The sequence below is a fragment of the Calypte anna genome, unplaced genomic scaffold (genome assembly GCF_003957555.1).
Source record: "Calypte anna isolate BGI_N300 unplaced genomic scaffold, bCalAnn1_v1.p scaffold_86_arrow_ctg1, whole genome shotgun sequence".
NCBI lineage: Eukaryota > Metazoa > Chordata > Aves > Apodiformes > Trochilidae > Calypte > Calypte anna.
This window is the reverse complement of record NW_022045534.1, coordinates 583,790-606,351: the sequence shown is the minus strand read 5'-3', so window position 1 is coordinate 606,351 and position 22,562 is coordinate 583,790. Positions and strand designations below refer to the sequence as shown.

General features: G+C 50.8%; 1 protein-coding gene across 3 annotated transcripts in view; it reads left to right on the top strand.

The window, feature by feature from the left end:
• The window catches only part of ASXL2 (ASXL transcriptional regulator 2), a 99,604-nt gene that overhangs the window by 32,025 nt on the left and 45,017 nt on the right, over window positions 1-22,562 (top strand). The window contains exons 2-5 of one of the 3 annotated variants that reach the window (XM_030468824.1): window positions 504-586; window positions 4,142-4,144; window positions 17,135-17,243; window positions 22,337-22,493. In XM_030468824.1, coding sequence (XP_030324684.1) covers window positions 504-586; window positions 4,142-4,144; window positions 17,135-17,243; window positions 22,337-22,493 — 352 coding nt within the window. Of the gene's footprint in view, window positions 1-503; window positions 587-4,141; window positions 4,145-8,632; window positions 8,772-17,134; window positions 17,244-22,336; window positions 22,494-22,562 lie in introns of those variants that run through there. The other 2 variants (XM_030468828.1, XM_030468827.1) reach the window with 2 other exon arrangements.

The following is a 22,562-nucleotide window of genomic DNA, read 5'->3' as shown; positions in this document are numbered from 1 at the left end:
AGACTTTGGAGCCTGAACTGTGTGCAGAGATTTTTCAAAGGAACCCAGCAGTGTTCAACCCCAAAGTTCCTTAAACTTCTGTAACACCAAACTGGGCAGTGATTGTTTCAACTTTGCAAACATAAAGAGTTTTGGGGTTGGGGAGTTTTGCATCTGAGGGACCTCAGCAGTTCCTGAAGTGTTCCCAAGCACAGCTGATGGTTGTGAAGCCACTTGGTTACTCTGGAACATTTAATTCTCCAGGGAGTGCTGCCTTCAGAATAAAATAGGGGCATTGCCCCAAGAAAGTCCTCTAGCCAGTCTGCTGGAGCCACTTTGCTCCCTGTAGCCCCCAGATGGGAAGGGAAGGAAGGGCAGTGATGAGATGCAGGAAAGGCAATAGTTCTTCCTTGCTTCTACCCTTGGAGATGACTCAACCATTAAATGTAGTTTTCTGTGCAGTCAAACATTAAAGTGAAAATGCAAATGAGTAACTTCCTCTCCAATCTGCTTTTGCTTGCCAGGTCCTGGAGAAATATCCTAATACACCTATGAGCCATAAAGAGATCCTTCAAGTTATCCAGAAAGAAGGACTTAAAGAAATCAGGTGAGTTGAGTACCCATACCAGTGAAACAGTCATACTTTGCTTCCAGCTTTGCTTAGTATATTGCTAACTTCTACCTTAGTAAGTATTTTGGGGGTTGAAATCTTAAATACCTGCAGAATTGGAGTCCAGGTCCCATTTGCAAAGAAGCTCTCGAGCCACTGGTACTGTCACCAAAAAACTGGATGAGGGTCATGCAGAATTTCCAGGCAATGAGCTGCCTGCCTCTTCTCTGCAGCTCTTGAGTTTGATAAACCAGAGCTGAGCAGGTGGTTCAGACTCCAGGTTGTGAAGTAAACTTAACTACTTTTTATTTTATCTTCAAAAGAAAAGGAAAAAAAAAAAAAGTGAGTGATCAGTTTACTGACAGGACCTAACCCCAAATCAAAGCTCTCCAGGAGGTAAAAAAGCATTTTCACTTACAAACCCTTCTCCAGAACACTCTGTGCCTCATGCTGTGTTCTTGGGTATTTCCTGGAGTGGTTCTGCACCAGCCTGGCTCGTCTGGAGCTGCTTTAGAGAAACAGAGCAACTCAGATGCCAACTCTTGAACTGCAGCTTATTTCTGGAGACCTTGCTCTTGTGTGTCCTGCCCAGAGCTGCACAGGTGTATTTGGTGAGACAATTCTTCATATGAAGTGCTGAGTATTTATACTTCTGTTTTCTTAAGAGCAAAGAAAAGGAGGGAAGAGAGGATGGGCTGTGCCAGATCATCCATCTTGGAGCAGAGTGGCCATCCTGAATTTGACATATTTGTGTTCTCTGTTCTACTTCATCAGTTTTAATGCAGCAATCTGTCTGCCTTGGCAGAAATGTTCAAAGGCCCAAGCTTAAAAGTTCTGTGAAAAACAACAACATCTTCCAGTCAAGTTGTGCACAGCCCAGAGGAGGTTTGATTTTTGGACAAGTCAGTTTATCTGTAAGCAAGGAAACCAAATACACTCATGTAGCTGTTGGGGAGGTGAGAGAAGTGTGGCTTAGCTCCTGCCCTGCTGATGCACTCAGTGTTCACTCAGAGCAGAGGTTTTACCAGCCCTGTGCAGTTTGTGTTGTGCTAAACACTGCTAATCCATCCCAAGCACACTGAGAGACAGGAACTGCACTTGTCAGTCCCTCCTGTGCACCCAAGGGCAGAAATGCAGCTCTCTGCACTGCTGGGCTTGCTGCTGCCACTTGGACAGGGGGACTCTGAGTTTTCAGAGTGCTCTTGTTGAGACAGAGCCTCAGGCAGGAGTCAGATGTGGCACAAAAGATCCAGTCCAAGGCCAGATTTTGGACCAAGGAGTCAAAAAGGAGACCAGAAATGCCATGGTGCTGTATGTGCCTTCTCAGCCTCAAGTCCTGCATTTAAAGTTGATTTGGGAGTTTAGGCTGAGCAAGTATAGGTGGTTTTGCTTCCTAAAAGAGCTGCTGCTGAGCATCAGGGCAGCAGGAATTCCCCAGTGTCTTAAATCCCAGAAGATGTTTGGGAGCAGTCAGGTGTGAAACTCAGTTTCTGTTCCTCAGCTCTCCACCCTACTGGCTTGGCCACACCTGGGTGTCGTGGAGTTGCCTTCCCCATAAATACTTTTACATCAAAAAATTGATGTACTAAAGCTTTATTTAGGTTAAGAGCTAACAGGTTGTCAGTTCTTGGGCAACCCAGTTGTTCCAGTTAGTGCCAGTAATGTCTGTGTGACTGGAGTGGGCAGCTGCTAAGTCACAGTCTGGGACAAGATGGGCTGAGCAGAAATCAGCGTTTATTAGGGGAGAAAAATCATGTTGGAGAAAGTATAAAAGCTGTCAGATGGACATGTTGAGCTCCCCAGATTCTGAGTCCTCTTGTGTGAAGGCTTTGGCAGCAGACCATGGCAAAGGCTCTGACAGAGGTGACAGCAATCTCCCTGCCCTTGGCTGCCTCCAGCCAGCAGGCAGCTGCCAGACTCAGTTTGGTAACAGGAGATGTGAGGTTACAGGCAGGACACGGGGGTTGCTTCCAGTGTGTGTGTATCAAGGTAGCAGAATTCTGAGTGGTTTGGTACACAAACCACATAATGGTTTCTCTACTTTCAGTCTTGATGACAGTGCTGCTTTGAACTCTGCTTCTGCTGCCCCACATCCTATCCACTCCTTTTAAAAAAATCTCTGATTGTCAGATAGAGACTGCTTTGAGAACAGTAAATGAGTTTCCTGCAGGTGCTTTGGAAGGAGGCAGAGCAGGGAGCCTGGCTTAGTGTCCAGCACTCATTTTTCTGTTGGGCTGTGCAAGAAGTCCCTCCCTCTTTGGCTCCAGTGATTCCTGGCATGGGCTGCCCCTTGGCCAGCTGCTTGAGGGCTTCTTGAAAGAGTTTAGAGGGCTTGATTGAGAGGATTTGGAGCTGCAGGGAAGAAGCATGGCAGCTGAGATTAATCTGGAAAAAACCCCAACCAAACCAGGAACAGTGATTTCTGCAGCACACAGGAGAAATTGATTTTTTTTTTGGACAAGCCTAGGCCTTTCCTAAGATGGAGGGGTTTTTGGTAGTGCTACAGAAACCTGGGCTGATACTGGCTAATTGTCTTACCTGGACTCACAGGTTTATCCTGGTGCTCAAGTAGTTTTAATCATGAGATTTTTCATGGTCAGCCCAGGATCAGTGCTCTGAGGTGTCAGGTTGGGAGATCTGAAGCTGTCACCCTGATCTGCCTGTTGTGACAGGCTGCCCCAACCCCCTGAGATCCATTGCTGCCTACAGGCCACTGCTTACAAGCTGCAGAAATGAAACCCCTGGAGGCAAAGACTCCCTGAGCCCTGGCTCTGCTGTGTCCAACATCCTATATTGCCTTCTCTCAGCTGGCACCATCCCTGGGGGAAGCCATCCCTGGACACACCTGCACAGGAGGCTCTGAGGATGCATGGGACAGTGGTGTTAACCCAGGCAATGCCAGATGCCAGAGGTTCCCAAACATGAGTGCATGGGGTAGGTGGGACCAGAAATTAGCAACAGAGAATCCCATTTTCTGGATGGAATCAGTAATCTCTGGGGCTGTGTCCCAGCTGGTGTAAGAGAACCTGAAGAATCAGCATCTTTGAGAGGCATGGTTGGTATAGTACCCATAAAGGATTTGGCTTTCTTGGATTATAGAGGACACTGTGTAAAGTATTGGCTTGTGAAGCTCTGTCCAAACACAGTGACCTTTTTGCATCTGATTAAGTGACTAATTGAGAAAGGAAATAGATGTAAGCACTAGCTCAGGCTTGATGAAAATGAAAGCAGACAGGGTGCTCTGGCTGCTTCTGTTTCAAGTCCTCATGGGATGTTTGGCAAACTCTGAAACCACTTTGGGGGGAAAAAGAGTATAGAAGCCAAAGTCCCCTTTTCCCATGTCGTGTCTGGGCTGGAGATAAGTGAGTCATGACCAGCTCAGTTCCAGGTTTTAGCTGCCCTCCAGGCAGTGGCTCACTTGTGCTCCTTCCCTGCAGATCCAGCTGCTGGAGGAGGGAATGATCCCAGGAGATGGTTCTGTGGGGAGAGCTGGAGCTGCCCAGTCTGGGGGTGCAGAACTGAGCTGCCAACACTGCCACTTCAGGCTGCCAGAAGGTTTCTTATGTTGCTCCTCACTCTGCTGGCTGAAAACCAGAGGTCTGCTGGCTTTCTGTGGTCAGCTTGTCCTCTGAGCCTGGGAATGAGAACACTTCTGTCTCCCTGAGGGATGAGGACTGCAGTGATGCCAGTTGTCCTGGGCTGGAGAGCAGACTCAGGGCTTTCAGCTTCTCCAGAGCTCAGAGCAGCACCATGGAATGGGTTGGGTTGGGAGGGACCTCAGAGCTCATGCAGTTCCACACCTCTGGGTGGGCAGGGACCCCTCCCACAGCCCAGGGTGCTCAGCATCATCTCATCTGTCCTGCTCCTCCTGTAGCTCCTGTGCTATGAAATGTGAGGAACAGCTCTGTACTTGGTCCCTTCCTTGCAAGAGGAGAGGTGATGAAGTTTAAAGGCAAACAGAGCTGCTGGGGTCAGGCTGGGGTCAGGACTTAGGAACTGCAGGAAGAGGGAAGCTGATTACAGCTAGAAGATATTCTTGCATCTTAAACTGGAAACTGGGTAAAGGACCAACAAAGGGATCTCTCCTTGCTTTTGGCAGAAGGCTTGGCCACTAAGATACTTCCCAGCTGTTGTTCAGACTTTGATTTCCTGATCTCCTGCAGAGTTAGGAGGTGAGGTGGGGTTAGGGAGATGAATTGCTTCTCCTCCCTGCCTTGGTTCTCAGGGCAGCTGTTCATTATCAGCTCATTGCTAGGAAATCCTTCTTCCAACATCTTCTGCTCCAAAAAATGAAGAAACTCAACACCCAGCACAGGGTGGGGGTGGAAGGAAAGCTGCCAAAAGGATGAAGGGTTCATAAATTATTTTGAAAATGAAGCTGGTATTGGATCCCAGGGACACTGGGGCAGATAGATGATCTCTTCCGAAGTTTCACAGAACCCCAGCCTGGTTTGGGTGGGAAGGGACCTTAAAGCTGACCCAGTGCCCATGTGTAGCATCTTCCTGTCCTGTGGGAGGGCTTTCCTGTGCCTGCATCCCAAGGACCAGCCAGTGCACCATGGGGGAGGTGTTTGGAGATGTGGGCTCCAAACTTGTGGAGAAGATGTGGGATTTCTCTTCAAGGGAACTGCAAAGAAAACTCTGCCAGGGGACACCCCCCAGTTTATGCCACCACACAGCTTTCCCTAAGGCCTCTGTCTCCCCAGAGGAGTTCCTTAGGCTGACACTTGGGCACTGTGGCTCCTCACTTGCCCTGTGCTGCAGGACACTGCTGGGAGGAGATGTCCTTCCAGCCAGGGAAGGATGGCAGGCAGCAGGCTTGGCACACTTGGTTTGGATAAAGGGTGAATTTATTCAAATAAAACTTTTCACAACTTGTTCAAGCCTCACGTCTGGTCAGAGCTGTGGCATCCCCAGCAAGGGGCTCAGGTGACACCCCTGTCCCAACACCACCTGGCTGGCTGGGCTGCTCTGAAGTATTGGAAGTACTGCTGGCTTTGGCAGGTACCCACCCCAGGAAACTTCTCCTGCTTGAGCTCTTTGTACCAGAGCCCATTTAAAAGCTGCTGCATCCAGAACTGCTTCCCATCATCTGGTGGGTGGCATTCCTGCTGAGCATTCCCTTCTCTCCATAGCTTCTGCAGAATGGAGCCAGGCTCTTTGGGGAGCTCCGTGGTGCTAGGCAGAGGCAGTGAACCAAAGCTGCAAGGTGGGAAATTCTGTTTCAGATATGAGGGGGGGTTATTTCCAGCCTAAGGATGATAAAACACTAGAGCCAGGGCCAGGGAGAGTTGTGTGGCCCTGAGCTACCTGATGTGGTTACCCCAGCTTTGAGCTGGAGTTTGGACTGGTGACCTCCAGAGGTTCCTCCCCATCTAAATGACTCCTAAGTCAGGATTCCCAGGCTCCTGGTCCTTAGGGAAGTGGCCTCTTGGCTCTGGTTGTGTCACTGCAGTGCCCTGAGCAGCCTTCTCTGTGGGCAGGAGGCAGAGGAGCTGCTGCTGTGTGCCCTTGGGGTGCAGCCCCCAGGAGGCTCATGCTCCCCTGGAACAGCACAGCTTTGGGTTTCCACACTCAGGGTGTGAAGCTGCAAACTGGGAGCTGGGGTGGAAGGGGCTGCAGGTAACTGAAGCCAGCAGCTGGCAAACATTTCCATTACTTTGCACATTTCTTGTAATCTGCAGCTTCTTCAAATGTCATCGTTGGGTGCACAGCACCCTGAGGTCATGTCTCATGGGGCTGGGAACAGAGGCTGGTTTGGGGTTGGGTAGGACAGGGGCATCCCCACTTCTTCTTTCTGAACCAGCAGGGTTGGGTCACCCCAAATCTTTCTGCTCTTTCTGGTTACGTTATCTTGAGATGGATCTGATAAGGTGTCCCTGGAGGGGGTGCCCCTTGGGGCTGTCACATGCAGGACTGCTTAACCACAGCTGGGATTCTGGGGCCCTTTGCTAAAGGGAAAGGGACATTTGTTGGGCACAGATGCTGTAGGACCAACCTTACAACCAGGGGCAAGCCAGGAGGAGAAGGTGCTGGCAGCACCACCAGCCAATAAATGCTGGTGCAGGAAGTTCTTGCAATTTTTTTTCCCTGTAGTCAGCTGAAAGTTGGATTTGGATTTTTGTGGGAAAAAAAAAAAAGAGAATAGAGAATTGTAGAGTGGAGAAAAGAAACAGTTATCAACTTTTATCTTTTAATGAAAACCAGCAGAACCTGGTGTCCTGAGACCTTGGTGGTGTCTGTGTAGCTAAGGGAGATTTGTGTCTAAAGTCTCTGGTGTAAAGTACAGGTTAAAGCTATTCATAAAGTGTCATAGGGACAGTTACAGATTAATATTTAACAAGCTTGGCTCTGAGTGGCTTCTGGACCCTTATGACTGTCCCTTTGTTCAGGAATCTCTGCTCTGAACCAAGCAGGACCTCCCTACCAGGATTTTTCCTGAAGTGAGGAAAAGCTGGAGAGGCCCCTGGATCACCACCAGCTCCAGCTCACCTCATCTTCTGGTTCTGTGCCACAAAGCTTGGTCTGCAGGTAGAGCCTGGTTTGTTCCCCTCCAGAGCATGAGTGAGGAGCTGATCTTGAGGGACACCACAGGCCTGGCAGAGCCTCCCAGGGGGTGGTTTTTTGGCATCATGAGCATTTATTTAGCTGAAAGCTGAAGCAGCCACAGGTTTCTGCATCACTCAGCATCTGTGCAGAGCATGGGGATGAATTATTTGTGACATCCAGTAATGCACGTAGCTTGACAAAGAATACCTGGAAGAGAATCATTATAGAGGAAATCATGTTGTTGCCCTGAGCAGGAGGTGTGAAATGCATTTGTTGGATGTAGGACAGACTCTTCAGTGACTCTTTCCCATCTCCCTTCTATAAAGGTGACAAGTCCATAACAATAAAGTTCTACCTGAGAGTCCTCACTGGGGGAGGGTTTGCTCTCTCCTCAAAATCAGATCCCACACTGGTTTTCATCAGGTGAAGGAGGATGCTGAGCACTGCCAGGGGAAGTGTGGGGTGTAGCTCCCCAGTGAGCAGCACTGCAGGAACCTGCCAGCTTCATTTGCTCTTGCAGAAAAGGTGAGAGCTGAGGTCTCCAGAAATACCTGGATTTAGGATCTATCTTCAGTATGAACTGGCTCGTGGGTCTGTAACAGCAATACAAAGAGGTAGGGAAATAGAAAACCTCTGAAATTTTACCTCTGGCCCCTCAAAGCCCTCGAGGGAGGTACTTCTGTATAGATCCCTCCTTTAAAACCAGAAAATGCTGATTTCTGCCTAATCCCTCAAGGGTGTGAAGGCCACAGGAACAGGAGTCATGTCTGTGGATGCTGTGTCAAGGTGGAGATAATCAGGTGCTGTAAAGCTGCAGGTATTGCTTACACCTGGAAAAGATGTCCAGAAAAGTCAAAACTCCCTCCTACAGGGCTTTTAAATCCTCTCCAGGACTCAGAGTGTGGTGACAGAGCCTGCTGGTGTTCCCACAGAGGAGGGACAGTGGTCACACCAGATCCTAATTAAAACTATAAAGAAATCCCAACTCCAGGGTGTGCCCAGGAACTTTGTGGGGTCCCCCAGGGCTGCTCTCCCTCCTCCTGGGCCCATCTGAACCTCTGCTCACTTTGGACCTTGCAGAAATTTCCATGTGGAGGTGGCATCAAACACCTCTTTGTCCCAGCACCACTGCTGGGGGAATATTTCATCAGGGCAGGGGGGTCAGTTTGTGTTATTAGTGGCTTTGGGGAGGCCAAGGGGAAGGTTGGCTCAGCTCAGGTGCCAGCTCTTGACCCCTGAGCTGTGAGCAGTGCTGAGGGGCTTTGAGGGAATCTGAGGAGTCAGTTCCTGTCCCAGGAGTGGGAGATTTCCAGGGGTTCCACCTGACTTGTAGAAGAAGTTCTCTGAGTGGTGACAGCTGCAGAGGTTGGGGCTGGCAGGGCTGTGCCAGCTCTGGGCTCTGTGGCTTTGAAAACAGCCTGGAAAAGATCTGGTGGGTCTGGATCTCTCTTCCCTCTGTGTGTCTGATAAAACCTGCTCTTTGTTTTGCTACAGATGTGCCCAGAAGGTCTAAAGTTTGGTTGTGGTGGATGGGAGGGGAGGGTGTTGATGTGAATGATCAGATGATTGTTTTGCTCAAGTTTTTAAAGGGGTGTTTCTCTCCTTTTTTTGGGTTGCACTCCAACTCCAGAAGGTAAGAACCACTGCTGATTGTTCTAAAGCTTCTCCTCTATTAACGCAATCTGCAAAAGCCTTCATTAAAAAGAGCCCCTGCTTGTTCCTCCCAGACTTAGAAGCCAAGTGATGGCAGTACCCCTGGTGTTCCTGCTTCTGCTCCCTCCCTGCCCTGCATGCTGGTTGCATCCATCAGCCCTGGCTGGGATGCAGACCTCAACCCTCCCTCTGTTTGTCTGTAGGGGCTGGGGCAGGGCTCAGGCTGCAGCAGCCCCCTCTGAATGTTTGGGGTCCCTTTCCAAGCCCTTCCTGCTGGCTGCACACCCGAGCTGCTGGGAGGGGTGCTGGGTGCTGGGGTTGGGTGCCATGATGTGGTTTTGTGCATCTTCTGCCTGATGGGGCCAAGCAAGATTTGAGGTGTAACATAAACTGCTCTTCTACGTCCTGAGTGTGTGTAACAAGCTTGGCACTGGTACGGTGGGGTCTGCCTACAAGATCTCTCTGCTCTGACACTTCCATAGGTCTGGAACTATTTATTTATTTTTTTTTAAATCATGTTTTTAATATACTAATAAGCAGAAAGCTGTGTGTGTGAATGTCTGACTCACATGGAAAGTGGGGAAGAAGGGGATACTAAAAAACCAAAAAACCAATCAACCAACCAACCAAACAAAAACACCCCAAAACAAAACGGGAAAACCCCTCACCCTTAAACCCATGTGGGCATTTTTATCCAGTCAGCTCCTGACAGGGTGAGAATGTGAAATGAAGATGCCTGCTGCTGGGTGTCCTTCCTCTGAAAACCTCCCTGGAGGGCAATAATGAACATTTCCCTGGTGCTGAGGCTGCTGAGTGCTGTGGCAGGGACTTCCCAGTGGTGTTCCTGTGCCAGCACATCAGCAAAAGCCCCTGGAGCCTGGTCCTGCTCTGGAGGAACCCTGGGGCAGGAGATCTGCTGGGTCCATCACACTGCTGGGCACACGTGGAGAGATGCTGTGGAGTCTGCTACCCAAATCCCAGATGGAGCCTTAGCAGAGAGTGACCTTGGGACAGATAAATGCACCCTGCATGGTGCTCTGGGTGTTGAGTTCAAACACATCATGACTGGCAAAGATTTCAGCCCAGAATCTGAAACCAAACAGAAATGATTGGGTCACAGCTTAGTTGTGTCCCTGAGGTCTGGGAGCCAGGCTGCTGGGAAGGGGCTGGGTGGGATTGACAGCATGGGGAGAAATGTTCCTCCTCCTCCTCCCCTTCTGCAGGCAGCTGCTTGGGGTAGAGGTTCCTCACCCTAACCTCGTGTGCATTTGCCACTCTCAAAACCCCTTTTTTCCTGCTCAGTCTGAAGAAGCTTTCCATTTCATGTGGAGTTTAAAATGCCACAGTTTAAGGATGGCTTCAGTCTGGCAGTTCTCAGAAGGAAAAATGGGGCTGTGGGTGCCTGACTGAAATGTCAGGTAGCTCAGGGAAATTCATGGAGGGGGCAAGAGCCCAGAATGTGTGTTTCTAAATCCATCACTGGCTGCCCTACTAACTACCACTTAACTACAAGAAGGGCTCTTACACTGCTTTAGTTCTTTCAGGAATCAGAAGAGGTAAAGAATGTGCCCACTCCCACTTGCCATTGGTCACTTGGAGATTAAATTTCTCCTATATTAATGAAATGGAAGTTGATTTTCAAAATAGAAGATGTCTTTAGAAACTACCCAGCCCCCTTGCTTAGTCAGCAGTATGAAAATAAAATAGAGTTCACACTGTGACAACAGTCAGAGGGTTGGAGGTGTAAACAGGTTTGGAAGTTGTAGTGGATCTGTTGAACTGGTTGGTTTTAACTGGGAGGGGGGTGTTAGAGGGGATAATTAGTGACACACCATCTGCAGTGCAAGCAGCACTGTCAGGAGCTGAAGTGGCCACTTGCAGGCACGTCCTACCCAGCACAGGGCTTCAGGGGGGTCAGGCAGAGGCTCTGGGCTGGATAAATAAGGATATTGAAGCAGAGATGCTAAAAAATTGGTGCTTGCTCTGCTAACATGAGTTTCTTTGCTCAACCTGTACACTGGGTGCTCACCTGGAAAGCTTTGATGGGACTTGCCTGGACCTCTCAGCACCATCTGTAAATGAAAATATTCTTGGTGCTGTGGTTTATCAGCTCTGTCAGCACATAAACTTCTTCTTTTGCTTTGAATAAGTAAAAGAAAAGGTGGCTTTGAATGGGTGGGTGTGTTACCCAAGTGAGCAGAACTGATGGAAGTCTGGGGAAGTGCCCTGGTTTCCAGCAGGGCTCAGGCACAGGAGCGTGGCTGGTGGCTCCTGCTCTGGCACCCAGAGTCTGGGTGCTGAGCTGTGGCACCTGGACAGAAAGCCTGGGCTGTTTTCAGATTTTTGGGAAGTTAAAGCTGGGAAGTTTCAGCATGGCACTTGTAATGCCACAGAAACCAAACTCATCCTGGTCAGTGCTGTTACAGGTACCTTTGCATCCTTTAAACTGTTGCAAGGACAGATTTTTTTTTTTAAATGCAAACTGGTTTCAATGGACAAAACCTCTGTCCAAGTGGTGGCATCAGCTGAATTTATCAGCCTGAGCCACTCTGCTCTGCTCTGAACCATCTCAAGGAGTGCTGGGGTGAACCAGTGTGAGTAAAGGCACCTTTATCCTGGTATTTTTTTCCCCACCTCATGTTTGCTCCTTGTTTGCTAAAGGTGATCATCCCACTTATTATCGTGGGGTTTGAAAGAGTTTCCTTTTTTGCTGTAGCTAACATGGGGTTTCCTGTTGTCATAAACTTTAGATAATAGTGAGTGCATGAATGAAAATACAACTGAAAACCCTTCCCACTCCTAGAAACACAGACACAGGTGGTGGATGAATGCACCTGAAGTGTAAAATTCTGGGAACTCTTTGCAGAGATAAAGCAGCAGTGAGGAGCTGCCATTAGGGGCTGAGCACCCCGGCCCCAGGTGCTCCCCCTGTGGTGTTCCCAGCAGTACTTTTGTCCCCATGGGCTTGGTTTTCATTGGAAAAGATCTTGAAGATCATCAGGTGCAGCCCTTAGCCCAGCACTGGTGAACTGCAGCAGGAATGATGGAGATTGGGTGTGAGGAACAAGTTGTGTCCCATGAGGGCAGTGGAGCTCAGGGGTTGCCCAGGGAGGTGTTTGGGGCCTCATCCCTGGAGATGTTCAAGGTGAGGCTGGAGGAGGCTCTGAGCACCCTGATCTGGGTGAGGGTGTCCCTGATACTGCAGGGCTGGGACTGGGGGAGCTTTAGGGGTCCCTTCCCACCCAGATCCCTCTGTGGCTCTAGAATAATCTGTTCTAACTGAGCCTGGGGGTGAAAGCAGTGCTGGCAGCTCAGCCTCTGGTAGCCACACACACTGCTGCCTCCTGCACTGGCCACTTTCTGGGGAAACCTGAGCAGTTCAGGAAAGTCCCCAGTGTGCCTGGTCTAGATGAAGCATCTTAATTCAGTTGCAGTACTTTACATAAATTCCAGCTGTTTGCAGAGCTTGGAGTTGTGCTGCTGCTCATTCAGTGCTTCACATCCCAGGTAAGAACATCACAAACAATTAATAGAAGAAAAATTTGATTCAGAACCTTTCCCTTCTTCCCAAACCCAACCAAACCCCAGCCCCAAACCTGCACCCTGTGCCTGGTGCTGCAGGGTGCTGTGCTGCCTGGGTTCACCTCCAGCTCCTCACTGCCAGGGCAGCAAACAGCTCGTGGCTTTCATAGCCATGGGCACCAAATTCCCAGAATCTGGGCAGATGTTTTGATCTTGCATTTATCTGGGTAAGTGAGGTGATAAACTTTGCCCCTCCTGTCTGGAGCATTCATTAAGGTTGGGTGAAGTTTGGGTGAATTGGGCAGTCTGTGAAAGCAGGGGAAAACACAGATTGAACACACTAGGAAAAGTCTTAGCTCATCTTTGGAGATTCTTAATTAAAAGAAAATAGCCCTAAGGTGGAGAGAGGGGGCAGGAGGGGCACAGCAGTCCCTGGGCTCTGAGCATCAGCTTGTGGGAAGGTGATGGAGGGCAGCTGATGGGTGGGATAATATTTGTCCAGGGTTTTGGGGGAGAAATTGATGTTTCTGTGGTTAAACCTTTCTTCTGTCTCCTTCCTCCTGTCTGTCCATCCTGCACTCAGCTGCTGAGCTTGTGGATGCCTGGTGGAACAGGAGCCAGCAGTGAGTCTGCCCTTCAGTGCAGAGATAAAATCCCTGTCCCTGGACACTGAGCAGGTTTGGGCACCCCAAAGCCTTCAGCTTTTTGAGAGCCCAAGGGATGGCTCAGGGGATGGCCGTGATCCCAAAGCTGGGAATGTTTCCTCAGGAGCTGGAGAAGTCAAGCTGGGGGCTCAGTGTCCAACAGATCCGTGTCCCCCAAAAGGGGACATGAAGCACCATAGCTGGTCGTGTCTTCATCTTGCTGAGCTCCTCTTTATCTTTCCTGGAGGATGAATCCTGTTCTGAGACCTCCAGAAGGAGCAGCCCCCAGGCAGTCAGGCTGGTGGGAGCTGGTGGAAGCTGGTGGGAGCTTTTGGGAGCTGATGGGAGCTGGTGGAAGCTGGTGGGAGCTTTTGGGACCTGATGGAAGCTGGTGGAGCTGGTGGAGCTGGTGGGAGCTGGTGGAAGCTGGTGGGAGTTGATGGGAGCTGGTGGGAGCTGGTGGGAGCTGGTGGGAGTTGGTGGGAGTTGATGGGAGCTGATGGGAGCTGGTGGGAGCTGATGGAAGCTGGTGGGAGCTGGTGGGAGTTGATGGGAGCTGGTGGGAGTTGGTGGGAGCTGATGGGAGCTGGTGGGAGCTGGTGGAAGCTGATGGGAGTTGGTGGGAGCTGATGGGAGCTGATGGGAGCTGATGGGAGCTGATGGGAGCTGGTGGAAGCTGGTGGGAGCTGATGGGAGTTGATGGGAGCTGGTGGGAGCTGATGGGAGCTGGTGGAAGCTGATGGGAGTTGGTGGGAGCTGATGGGAGCTGATGGGAGCTGATGGGAGCTGGTGGAAGCTGGTGGGAGCTGATGGGAGCTGATGGGAGCTGGTGGGAGTTGGTGGGAGCTGATGGGAGCTGATGGGAGCTGATGGGAGCTGGTGGAAGCTGGTGGGAGCTGATGGGAGCTGATGGGAGCTGGTGGGAGCTGGTGGGAGCTGATGGGAGTTGATGGGAGCTGATGGGCAGCAGGATTGCAGGCTGACCATGCAGAGCAGCACGGGGTTGGGTGGGGTGGAAGTGAAATCCTGGGCAAGGATGGGTCTGGAGAGGGCAGGAACTCATCTTCCACTTCATCTGCTTGGGAGGTGGAAGGAGAGGAACTGTCAGACCTGGCTGATCATCTGCTGGGGGCTCCTGGCCTCTGAGTATAAAAAAAAAAAAGCAACCCCAACCAAACAAAAACCCACCAGCAATCAACATGCCTGGCATGGCAACTTCCTAAGGGTGTTGTCAGGCAGCTGATGCATTTACAAGAGCACAGTGCAGAGTTGGTGCAAAACACAGGGAGCTGGGAGAAATCTGCAGTGAACCTTGGGAGGGCTCTGGGCCAAGGGGCAGCAAAGAGCAAGCAGGGGATGAAATCTTTCCCTCCTGAGGAGCATCCTGGCTGGCTGCAGGGTGAGGTGTCAGCTGGCAGGGCTGTGCTCCAGGGCTTCCAGCAACACCAGTCAGCAAAGAATTATTGCTCCAGGTGCCCCCCTGCACCCAGGGAGGTGGCTTCAGCTGGGGGACACTCCTGACCCTGAGGTGGTTACCATGGGAAAGGTCTGAGTGAGAGTGCAGGAAGTCACAAAGACAATCTATTTAATACCCAAATCAGCCCCTTTTTTGTTGTTAAAAGTTAGGGAAGACTCATCACCTGATTTGTAGCTTCTGAAATGTTCACAATGAGCTTGAGGAATGGCTAGAACAGCATTAACATTCCCAGCAGCTTCCCAGAGGATTCTGCAGAGCAGAACACGTAACTACAGATGAGTAAACACAAGCATGAAAAAAAAACCCCAAAATGAAGCAACCCCAGTGCTCAGCTGTGAAACAATGGGATCAGCTCAGCAGGAACAGTGCAGATGCCAGCCCAGCTTTTGGGAAGACAAATCCTGCCAAGGTTCATTCCTTGGTGAGCTTCCAAGGTGCATCTCTGCCCAGATGTTGTTAGGTGCTTGTTGAACACTGATATTCTGCTCTGATACTCTTGTTGGTGAGAGTGTAGTCCTGAGGGTAAGGTCAGGGCCCTGGCAGAGCTCTCCCCACTGCCCCAGGGCTCCCTGAAGCTTCATGGGGATGCATCACTGCTATTGAAGGTGCTGTTAGTGACCTGGAAAAAAAAAAAAAAAGGATGGAATTACTTCTGATGATTTTCTAGATGCAGAGGTGGGAGGACAAGTTAATTTTGAACAGGCTGCCCAGGGCAGGAGTGGGGACTCATCCCTGGAGGGGTTTCAAAGCCTTGGAGCTGTGGTGCTGAGGGACATGGGGCACTGCTGGGGGAAGGGTTGGACTGGATGATCCCAAAGGTCTTTTCCAACTAAAATGGCTCAGTGGACCTATTCTGTCCACCTATTTCTACTGGTGAGCCTGTGCAAAATACACCTGGTGCAGTCCTAGCTTGGTGTTTCCATGCAGGAATGGGATCCAGGAGGCTGTACCTGGGGAGCAATGCCTTTGGGAAGAATCTGGGGGTGCTGTAGGAAATGGTGCTGAATGGTGGCTCCTCAGCAGACCTGGTGGCTTCTGGGGAAGAGAATCAGGCTTGTGAACCATCAGTGGCTTTGGCAGAGCTGCTTCCAGTTGTGTTGGTGTCTGTGGGAGCTCTGCAGTGCTGGGGAAGCTGCCCAGAAAACCCCTGGGAGTGGTGAGGAGGCAAGAGAGGGCTTGGGGGGGAATCAATGAGGGATGGGGAGGGGAGGTTGTCCTCTGGGGACAGAGGACTTAGGAGAAGCTTCCATTGGGATTCTGGCTGAGCCTGGATGTCAGCCTGGATCTGCTGTGTCTGGAGATGGGCAGGGACTGGGTGAAGGATCCCAGTGGGATGGTCCCAGTGCTGCTGTGTTCTCCTGGGGGGCTGCAGGCTGCCTGAGGAGCTGCTGGGTCAGTGTAAGGGACTGAGACCCTGGTTTGTCAGGGAAGAACCAACCTCGTGTGCTGAGTCCAGAGCAGGGCTGGAGCCAGGCTGAGAGAGTTGGGGAGACCTCAGAGCACCTTCCAGTGCCTGAAGGGGCTCCAGGAAAGCTGGGGAGGGACTTGGGACAAGGGCCTGGAGGGATGGGATGAGGGGAAGGGTTTCCAGCTGGGAGAGGGGAGATTGGACTGAGATTTTAAGGAAGAAATTCTTTCCTGGTGGGGAGGTGGCTGAACGCCTCTGCTCAGGCTTCTGCCCAGATGTCCCAGTGCCACCCCAGAGCTGCCACACAAGTCTGAGAAGTTCTCTGAGCAGCAGTGGGTACGAGTGTCTCTCTGTCCATTTGTTCCTCCTGGGGTCTCCTGTCCATTAACTTGTTCCTTGGGAATCTCCCAGCCATTTGCCTGTTCCCTGTGGAGTCTCCTGCCCCTTCCTCTCTTCTTTGTGGGGTCAGACAACCAGCTTTGCCTCCATTTAGCCACAAATTTAGGATTTTAGGAAGTTTGGCCATCCTGATTCTAGCTTTTGTGACGGGCTTGAGAGGCAAAACTTTATCACTTGATTTCTGTGGATGGGTTGGAGTTGGTGTGGATCTGCTGACCCTGCTGAGTGCAGAGGGTGTGATCAGCCTGAGCCTGCACTGGGACACAAGTCTTGCTGTGTCCACCTGGTTTTGCTTCTGTCCACAGTGGGATGGGTTAAAAAAACCCCAAACAAAGAAACCCCCAGCAGCCCAAATCAAAAGATGGCTCTGCTGTCCTGGTTCTCCTGGCTGGGACTGAACATCTCCATCCACTCTTTGTAGGGGGGTTGTATGACTGGTTTCCATTCTTATCCCACAGCCCTCCTTTCAGTATGGCACAGGGGGTTGTTTTGGAAAAAAAACCCCAACACACCCCAACTTTAAATATCCTTGCTGTCACTCCCAAGGAATCTGCTGGGAGTTCCAGAGGAGCAAACTTGGATGTCTGGAGCTCTCCAAATTGTGAGCAATTTGACATCCTGCAAAACAAAAACTATTGGGAATCTGAATTGGGGGTTTTTTTGTTTGATTCTTTTTTTCTCCCCTGAAGTGGAGCATGGGTAGATGGACTGGTTTCACTGGTGCTAATTCCTGCAGCTTCAGCTTGTATTCTCCTTGGGAATAGAAGTTGGATCTGGAACCTTTCTGCCTCTGCATGCGGGATGCTCTGGTGAGGGGCTGTGACTGTCCCCCAGCTGCAGATGAACCCTGACCCCAGTGCATTCCAACGTGACCCTCGTGTTTTTGTTTCCAGTGGGACTTCTCCTCTGGCCTGCCTGAATGCCATGTTGCACACCAACTCCCGTGGGGAAGAGGGAATTTTCTATAAGGTCCCGGGGCGCATGGGGGTCTACACCCTGAAGGTAAGTGTGTCTGCAGGGGGATCTGCTCTGACCCCTCCTGTGGCTTCTGCACATTTAAAAAATCCACTGGGTTTAGGATAATGCTGAAGAGGATTTAGGATGAAGGAGGGGAGATTTTAGGTCAGACATTAGGAAGAAATTCTTGAATTTGAGGGTGCTGAGCCCCTGGTTGCCCAGGTTGCCCAAGGAAGCTGTGGCTGCCCCATCCCTGGCAGTGTCTCAGCCCAGGTTGGATGGGGCTTGGAGCACCCTGGGCTGGGGGAGGGGTCCCTGACCATGGCAGGGGGCTGGAACTGGATGAGCTTTCAGGTCCCTTCCCACCCAAACCATTCTATGATTCTATGAAATGAAGAAGCAATTAAAATATTAGTGACACTTTAGCCCTAAAAGGATAACTTCATCTTCACTGATCTCAACTTGAGAGGCTCATCTAGAAATGAAAAACTACCTTATCTTCAGTGCATTAAGATCAGGCAGAGAGCATTTGTAGGAAAAGAAGTTTAAATTCCTTAAATCACCCAATAGGCACATTTACAGATAATCCATAGGTGAAGCCTTTTTTCCCCAGTTAAACTCCTAGGAGGAGCCCAGCTCACACTGGGCCTGGCTTTCTGTAACTCTGGGGACTGTGCCCTCAGGTAGGATTCCTCTCCCTGCACAGGGACCTCTCCACTGGAACCACTTTCCTTGTCTCACTCCTTGCTCAAGCAGGGAAATAATAACGTAGGGCTGAAGTATTCCGAATGCATGGGAAGCTGGTGCTGGTTGGATTGCCAAGGGAGGTGGCTGAGAACTGCCCAGATTTCCTCACTGCCAAGTGTTCAGCTGAGTTGGATCTGGTTGTCTCTGTCCTCCTCCCCTCCACCTGGGAACTGGGACAGTGCATTATTCCTGGAGCAGTGACAACAGAGGATGTCCCTCTGGGTGCCATGTGCTGGTGCTGGTGTGCCAGCAGAGCACAACATCTGAGCTTCCAAAAGTGCCATTGCAAGGCAGCTGGCAAGCTGGGAAAAAAACCCCAAAGCGTGTGTGAGATTCCTGCTCCCCTGCAGGCAATGGAGGAGGGAAGGAAATCAAGGAAAGGAAAGTTCCAGCCTCCCAGGAAGCAGTTGCAGAGGCTGTGGAAGCACTGAAGCACTGACCACTGTGTAGGGGTGATGGGAACCAATGCAAGCACTTGTTGGACCTGTGCTTGGAGTGGTACCCATGGCCTGGGGGTTCACCCCCACACTGTCATGGCAGGGATTGGGGTTCCACCTCCAGCAGCAAAGCAGAGGGATCTGATCTGATCTGATCTGATCTGCAGAGGGATCAGCCCTGGCCTGCACTGCACATCTGCAGCCAGGAGGACTCACAGGAAGGCTTGGAAGGGACCTCAAAAGAACATCTGGCCCAACCCCCCCTGCCAGAGCAGGGAGGAGGGACATGATTCCTGTGGCCATCACTGTGACAACAAAGAGGAGGATGGAGACAGCTGTGTGGAATGTTGGGCTAATAATCTCAATTTTTTAGGTATTAAAAAAAAATTAGGTATTAAAAAAAACAGAAGTCATCACCCCCCTCTGAAGTCATCATCCCCCTCTGCTTGGCAGACCACACCTGGAGTATTGCATCCAGGTTTGGTCCTTGCTGTACCACAGGGATGTAGAAGAAGGACCAGAGGAGAGCCACAAGGATGATCAGAGGACTGGAGCACCTGGCATACAAGGAGAGGCTGAGAAAACTGGGAATGTTCAGCCTTGAGAAGAGAAGGCTCAGGGGAGACCTTCTGACCATGTCCAGTGCTTCAGGGGGGCTGCAAAGCAGATGCAGATTCCCTGTTCCAAGGAGCCCCATGGACAAGACGAGGGGCAATGGGCACAAGGTGCTCCTGGGGAGATTCCAGTTGGACACTAAAGGAACATTTTCCCCCCCGGGGACAGTCAGACACTGGAATGGTCTCCCAGGGGAAGGGGTGGATTCCCCCAGCCTGGAAAGTTTGAAGTCTCAGCTGGATGGGTGCTGGGACATCTCAGATCACCAACAACATTGGAAGGGTTGGAGCAGGAGATCCCTGAGGTCCCTTCCCACCTGGCAGTCCATGATTCTGTGACTCTCCCTTTGGGCATTGTTGTAGCAAGCAGAGGCTGACCCAGTCCCAGTGCATTCAGGTGAAATGCTTTGATAAGGTGTGTGTGTCAGGTAAGGACTGGGCAGTAACCCCACCACAGGGTGTAGTTATTCTTTTGCTGATAAACTGGACCAGTTCTTGCATCATCTGTTCCACTGCAGGAAAGCACAATGGTTTACATTGTAGGGATGAAGAATGCAGACCCTGAATTCTGGCTGGGAAAGCAGTGACAGGACATTAAGACTGGGGAGAAGACCCAGATGTGGTGTTAGAGGAGCCATTGGGTCAGTGTCAGTGAATTCTGTGTTGCTGTGTATGGCAAAGTGCTGAAAGTTTCAGAGAAGATAAAAATAATTCAAGATGTAAACCAAAATAAAAATAATTTCCCCCCAGATAATCCTAAATGCTGCAGAATAAACCAAATCTCCGTGACCCCTGAGTACTGGTAGCAAAAGTGCTGAATTTCTGGTAACTTTTATTTGTGTTTCTTGTAATACATTTTTATTCCTGGTTTTTGAAGGCATGGGTTTTATGCAGCATGAGCTTTGGGGGTGGTTGCATTTTGTTCCCCCACTTGGATCCTCCCCCACCCCCTTCCCCATGTCTTTCCTTTGTAGGCTTTGCTCCATCCCTCAGGAACCCCCAGCATACCAAATCCTGTCTTTCCTCCATTTCCTTTCTCCATTACATTACTTACAAAGCTGATGTTGCCTCTCTCTGGAGGGTCCTGGTGGCCCATCAGTTAGTGACAGGAGCCTCTTGGTCTTCAGCATTGTCTCTGGTACCCCCTTCTTGTCCATTTTGTGTCCTGCATATTTTTGTTTATTGCTTCCCCCCTGTACTTCGTGTTGGCAGGCCCATGATGGGATGAAGGCAGTGAAGCTGATGCTTTCAGCTTCCGTGGAAGCATGTAGGATTTAGACTGAAAAACTGATGTGCTGACCCCGCAAAACTGGAGCTGCTTTGGCAGGAGGTTGAGGGAGAGAAAAGATCAAGGGAAAAAGTAAAATCAAATAAACTAATGTGGGGTGCACACAGATGGTGTGGCAGAGTCTTTGTGTCTTTGAGCTTTTTCACTTCTGGATGCCCTTGGTTCTCTCCTGGCTTCCTCTGGATCCTTGCCATGGTGGTGGGAATGCTGGGGGTCTGTGGCCCTGGAGCAGCTGCAGGTGCTCCTGTCCCTGTCCCTGTCCCTCTCCAGCCACCCTTGCTCCCAGTGCCACCCATCAGCTCCCCGTCCCTGGCAGGCAGCAGCCCCATGGCCAACCCTTCCCCCAGGATTTGTCTTCATCCCAGTGAGCCCCAGCTTGCTGCAGGGCACTTTGTTTGGAATTCTGGCACATCACCTCATTGGCCTTCCTCTGGACCTCTCCCTCTGCAGGGAAGGGACATCTTATGAGCCTTGGAAAGTCCCTTCCCACCCAAACCAATCCTCTGAAAAAGCTGAGATAGATAAAAGGGCAAGGACTGCATCTCAGGTGAGTCCAGGGCCTTTCCAGAGGAAAGAAGCTCCAAAGCTCCAGAGGAGCTGTAATGAAGGGTCAGACTGCACCATGTTCACCTTGGGTGGGATTTGATGTAAACAAAATGATTTCTCCCCCCCAGTTTTAGTGATCTTTTCTGCCTTGCTTTACCAGTAACTTTCAGTGTGCAGTTAAACAAACTTGATTTCTGAGGTGTGGGATGAAAACACAACACAATATCTGAACCTGTTTGCTCACCTGGCTGGTGGGAGATCCCTGGGATTCATTACATGGGCAACACCTGTGTCACCTTAAGTAGTTCTTGGCTTTACACATGGAATAAGTCTCCAGTTTCAGAGAAAGGACAAGAAATCAGTTGTCTCCAGCTAAAGGAAGGAGGTTTTGATTTGCTGTTTCCAGGGGGTATTAACAGAAGGGTTTTTTCTGTCTGATGCACACAAACCTATTTGTTTGTCCAGCTCCTACCACCACAGCCCCCTGTGCCTTGTAAGCACATTGAGCTTCAGGAACGGCCCCAAGTTGTGCCAGGGGAGGTTTAGGTTGGAGCTGGGGAAGAATTTCTGCCTGGAAAGGGTTGTCAGGGCCTGGCCCAGGCTGCCCAGGGCAGGGCTGGAGTCCCCATCATGCCTGGAGGGGTTTCAGAGCAAGCCCTGGGGATGTGGGGATGAGGGACATGGGGTGGGGGTGCTGGGGAAGGGTTGGACTCCATGGTCTGAAAGGTCCTTTCCAACCCAAAGAGTGCTGTGATGATGTGATTCACAAGGAATTCAGGATGATAGCACCAGGACAGGATCATTTCAGGTCTGCCACAGGGCTCAGCCAAGGTGATGGGACAGCAACAGAGGAGCAGGGATGAGATGGTGCCTCTCTCCCACTGCTCTCCTGCCAGAGAGGTCCCCAGAGCAGCTTTGGGTGGTTGGGTCGTGGTGACATTGCCACCCACAAGCAAAGAGCTCAGCAGCAAAGATGTGGCTGAGGAGCATCCATTTCCAGGCTGGGGTGGGATCAGCACTAGAGGGCAGTCAGGGCTCAGGTGTGGACAGGACTCAAAGTGCTGCTCTCTGCTGCCTCCTCCCAGCCAAAAACCAGGCAGGGAAAGGCAGGGAACCCACCAGCACCAGTACCAGCACCTGTGGGCCAGAGGCTGCTGGGGACCTGGTTGGAAAAATGACATGAGCTGGGCTGGGGGGAGATGGAACCATCACACTGATGTTCAAAAACTGAGTGGGTGTCCTGTAAGGTGGGAGTTGGAGCTGGTGATCAGGGGCTCAGGCTGTGCAGGGATGAGCAGGGCAGTGCAGGAGGGACACTGAAGTGTTGTGTCTGGGCTCACAGGAGGCACCTTCAGTGCCCAAGCAGTTCTGACAGTGCTCTGCAGTGGAAAAAATAAATAAATCCCCAATCAGTGCTTGGTAAATGAAACCACTCCTTTTAAGTGTTTGGTTAATTGGGAGAGGGTTTTTTTTTTTTTGTAACTGTGTCTGCTGGTCTCTTTGCAGAAGGATGTTCCTGAGGGGCTGAAGGAGCTCTCGGATGGCTCTGAGGAGAGCAGTGATGCCCAGTCTGACTCCCAGAGCTCTGAGAACAGCAGCAGCAGCAGCAGCAGTGATGGGTGCAGTAACAAAGATGGGAAGAAAAGCAGATGGAAAAGAAAAGGTAATTTTCCTTCTCAGGAGCTCTGATTTTGGCATGGTCTGTGCCTCTGGAGGACTCTGAGGTTTTTGG